We start from the raw sequence: 4,683 nt of genomic DNA, 5'->3' as shown, positions 1-4,683 counted from the left end.
AACAATTTGAAAATTATTGGAGAGCTATAAATGTACTTTACAAACAAATGAAATTATCATTATCTGAATAATCTCCTTTAAATTTTTTTCAATTTTATGTCAGAGTCCCAAAAGAGCCATATGCTGACCCTTGTTGTAGCCCATTCAGGCAACTAGTTAATAAAAACTTAGTTCGAGAAGGCAGCCATCTTGCTCTTGCTGCGTGCTGGTGTTTGAGGACCCTCCCTGCCTCAGATTTACCATCAGCATGAATCAAGAAAAGTTAGCCAAACTTCAGGCTCAGGTCCGGATAGGGGGCAAGGGTACAGCTTGCAGAAAGAAGAAGGTGGTACATAGAACAGCTACAGCTGATGACAAAAAGCTTCAGAGTTCTCTTAAAAAATTGGCTGGGAATAATATAGCTGGTATTGAAGAGGTAAACATGATTAAAGATGATGGAACAGTTATTCACTTCAACAATCCCAAGGTCCAAGCTTCCCTCTCTGCTAACACATTTGCTATTACTGGCCATACAGAAGCCAAACCAATCACAGAAATGCTGCCTGGAATATTAAGTCAGCTTGGTGCCGACAGCTTAACAAGTCTTAGGAAATTAGCTGAACAGTTCCCCAGGCAAGTGTTGGATAGCAAAACCCCAAAGCCAGCAGACATTGATGAGGAAGATGATGATGTTCCAGATCTCGCAGAAAATTTTGATGAGGCATCAAAGAATGAAGCTAACTGAAATCTTTTCTGGTTTTTGGAAGTTGGCATGGACTAGATTTAACAGATCAGCTATGTGGTTCCAAAGTTTTACAGACACAGAGAACATCACCTGTTAGTAGTGAAGTAATATAAATATTTTGTATATTAAAAAAAACAGTTCGAAGCATCTAATAAAAAAAAGCAAAGCTAACTATGGGTGACTAGAGATATAAATTATTAATAAACAGTTCTACATAGATTGTTTATTGTCCAGCTAAGGAGAGTACTATTCCTTTACCACAAATGCCCAGAAAAATCTCTGTACTACCTAGTCACCAAGAAGAATTATATCTTGAGCATCATCACCCCTGTTTTCTAGAAATACAGTTATATTCTGGGATAATTGAAACTTACAGTATATTATCCGAAGGGAATAAACATACTAAAATCCATGTTCCCCTTTCTATCGTGTCTTAGTTACTAATGCTGCCATCAAACAAAATAAGACATCACAAGTGGCATCTTTCCAGAACAGCAATGTACTTTCTCACAGTTGAGGAACCTGGGATGCATTCTAAGAGGTCCTTCCCAGCAGTCAGCTATCCTTAAAGATGTGTCTGGTGTGTGTGCTTGTCGTCATGTGACCTCTTCCCCCTGTGCATGTCTCTGAGTCTTTTCTGTTTTGTTTGGAACTCAGAAGTGATTAGGTTTAGGACTCATTCTACACCGGCATGACCGCATGAACACAGAAACACCCTGTTTCCACTTCCAAAGAGTGTCGTATTTACAGGAATCGGGATGAGGATTTCAACATACATATTTTAAATGTGGAGCATGCAATTTAATCCTTCATACATTACTTAGAATGGACACTGAGAAATCACCTCACCACAGGGGACATTTATTTGAGAGCTCCTTCCAGTTCCTCTTGCAGCTCGATGATGCATTGTGACTATTCCATAAAGCCTTAGTTATTGAGTGCAGGAGAAGAACATTGAAAATACTATGGACTGCTGAAAATACAAACAAATCTGTCTTAGAAGAAGTATGACCAGAGTGTTCATTAGAGGCAAGGATGGCAAGACTTCATCTTACATACTTTGGACAGATTATCGGGAGAGACAAGATGATTAATAAACCGTTCTCTATAGGAGGTATCGAACTCAGAACCAGGCAGTGTTTCTTTCTGTTGTGAATAAGGTTACTATGGGTCAGCACCTACAACAATAACAGAAGTACCACAAAGGAGTTGCTTAAACAAACAGAAATTGAGTTTCTCACAGTGTAGGGGTCTACAAGTCCAATTCAGGGTTCTAGTTGTAGCGGTAGACTGTCAGCCCTTTCCTTTCACCACTGGTGCTGGCATTCCTTGGAGACCTACCTGTGTCTCGGCGCCAATCATTCCCGGGGCCTCAGCACAGGGATCCTCGGTTCACAGGACATGCTCCCTCCTCAGCTCTTCTTTCTCGGTAGCAGTCAGTTCCTCTCTTCCCCTCTCACTTCTTTCTCTTTTCAGTTCTTGTAAGATCAACAGGTGGTGCAGGCCACACTTCAGGGAAACTCCAAGTTTCGGACTGAGACATTTCATAATTTACTGACTGATCACATCAGACCACATGGTGCCAAATTACATCATTACATATTGACAAATCACTCAGACCCATGTCCCACCAAAATTGACACATATTGGGGTGGGGGCTATCCAATTAATGGCACATAGTAGTGGCATGTGAATGGAAGTGATGCCTTTTTGGAGTCAGGGATTTTTAGATGTAATGGCATCAGAGCTAAATTGTGAAGGCCTGGTTTGCTGAAGGCTGTGGATGACACTGGGAGAGCAAATCCATCTATTGCGTGCACACAGAGAGGAAGGCTCCTGTGAATCCCCTCTGAGCAGAACCAGACCGAGGACACTGTAAATCATGTTCAAATTCAACACCTTATCATTCGGCCTCCCTTTTGACCCATTTCAAATTTCCTCTAGCTTTTAATACTTTTTACCCTCTTTTCCATTGAAATCTTGCTGTTTTATTTTGTTGTTGTTGTTAGCGTTTATGCTGTTGCTTTAAATCTGTTTTTCTGTATATGAAATCCAAGATTGGTAAATCTATAGATACAGTAACTGGATTAAAGTTTTCTTGTGGGTATGGCCAAGGTAGATTGGGGGGAAATGAAAAGTTAATAACAATGAGTATAAGAAAGATGAACATGTTCTAAAATTGGTTGTGGGAATGATTGTACAACTTTTTTTATATGATTGAAATGTTGAATTGTATGACGTGTGGATGGATTATGTGTCAATTTTTTAAAAAATGTAAGATATTGTACCTTTTCCGCATCCATGCCCCATTAGCTGTTTGCAGGCCAATGACAATGCCCTATGCTATGGTGCAGCCACGGGTTGGAGTGGACTGTATCTTGAGTCGCCGCACGGAGCAAAGGCATCAAGAACACTCACATTGGCCTGACGTATGACTAAGAAGTAAACATATTGTATTAAGACACTGGATTTTCATTTTTATTTGTTTTTGGCAGTTAATGTTCCTCTTACAATAGCAATAAATATTATTTATTTTTAGTAATAATTTATGAAAATTTTTGTGAAACGAATTTTTTAAGCGCCAATAACAGAATTTGCATTCTTGGGTGCTTGCTGTATAAGCTTGGGAGTCAGTCTCCAAGTCTAATCTCCTCATCATCACAACAGGGATGAAGATTAAATAAATTAAGGTTTGTATACTGTGAAAAATAAATGAAAAGGGTCATTAAAGCTGTGGCAGTGTCTCACAGTCTTTGGAATCACACATTCCTTTATTCTGGAACACCCCCATCCTTTCTCTTGTTAGGACCCCTGAACTTTACCCGTCCATTTCAAATGCTCAAATTAGCTTCTCTCTGAAGACTTTGGTGATACCTCATTTCTTTCTTTTTCTCCCCTGCTCCTTCTCTGCCCTACTTGACATTAATATTTCCCTTCATTTGAACGTTGTGTACTTTATGATGAATTAATTCCACAAATAAATTTAATCACCTAATATTATGAATCTGGATTGAACTTGATGGCAGGGAATATTTATTGGTGGAGTAGTGAGTTACACATTTGGCTGTCAATGGAAAGATTAGTACTTCCAACCCATTAGATGCTCCACAAGAGGATAAGTCTTTGTGGTCCCATAAAGGTGTACAGCCTTGCCAGCCCACGGGGCAGCCTATTCTGTCATACAGCATCATTGGGGGTCAGAGTGGATTCCATGGCACTGAGTTGGGTTTCATTTTGTGTGTGTGTGTGTGTGTGTGTGTTTGTCACCAGATCAAAGCTCCTGTTGATGCAAATCCTTTTTGTCTGCTAACTGAAAGGTTGGAGGTTGGAGTTCACCTACAAACACCTAGAAAGAAAGGCCTGGGGACTAATTTTAATGATCAGTCATTGAAAACCCTACAAACACAGCTCTACTCTGACACACATGTGCTTATGTGCGTTCCATGGCCTAGATGACAACTGGGTCGATATTTGAGTAAAGAGCACTAGATTAGTTGGGGACAGAAGGGAAGGAAAAGCCAGGTTATGCAAGGGCTTGAAATCCAAAGTAAGGGTAAAATGGGAAACCAGTATAGAGCTTTAAGCAAGGAGAAGGAGAAATTGATAAGAGTTAAAAAGAATCGCTACAAAGTTATAGAAACCATTATTAAACAGAAATACCAAAATGTGAAGCTCAATTTATTCTCCAATTATATTTATACATTTCTGAAGGTGGTGTTTCAATCTCTTTTAACGTTCACCCTAATTGATCAAACATGCAATCAAGATGCATTGACAATTATTGCTGGTTGGAATGCAAGCATTGGTGAGTTAGTTAATTGTGCCAACCTGGCCAATAATCACATGTGGGGCTAATTGAAAGGCGGAGGGATAAATGGGTGGTGAGCCTCACCTTTCTAGTTCTCGGGTCTCTTGCTTTGTGATGGTCACACCAGATTGCAGCTGCCTTAGCAGTTCCC

At 39.9% G+C, this 4,683-nt stretch overlaps 1 protein-coding gene across 1 annotated transcript; it reads left to right on the top strand.

Annotated features, from left to right (window-relative positions):
- Positions 1–211: 211 nt before the first annotated feature.
- On the top strand, positions 212–767 carry LOC101654742 (transcription factor BTF3 homolog 4-like). The gene has a single exon (XM_045296370.1). The coding sequence runs from the start codon at positions 248–250 to the stop codon at positions 722–724; it is 477 nt and encodes a 158-aa protein (XP_045152305.1). The 5' UTR covers positions 212–247; the 3' UTR covers positions 725–767.
- The last annotated feature ends 3,916 nt before the right edge of the window (positions 768–4,683 follow it).

Source organism: Echinops telfairi, unplaced genomic scaffold (genome assembly GCF_000313985.2).
Source record: "Echinops telfairi isolate 266 unplaced genomic scaffold, ASM31398v2 ScPeMD7_7405;HRSCAF=8443, whole genome shotgun sequence".
In the NCBI taxonomy this organism is placed as follows: Eukaryota; Metazoa; Chordata; class Mammalia; order Afrosoricida; family Tenrecidae; genus Echinops; species Echinops telfairi.
The sequence above is the reverse complement of the archived record's forward strand: the minus strand, read 5'-3'. Positions and strand labels throughout refer to the sequence as shown.

What these genes read in the sequence shown, in the direction of transcription:
- LOC101654742 (XM_045296370.1), top strand. Translation starts at nt 248, where the DNA reads ATGAATCAAGAAAAGTTAGCCAAACTTCAGGCTCAGGTCCGGATAGGG.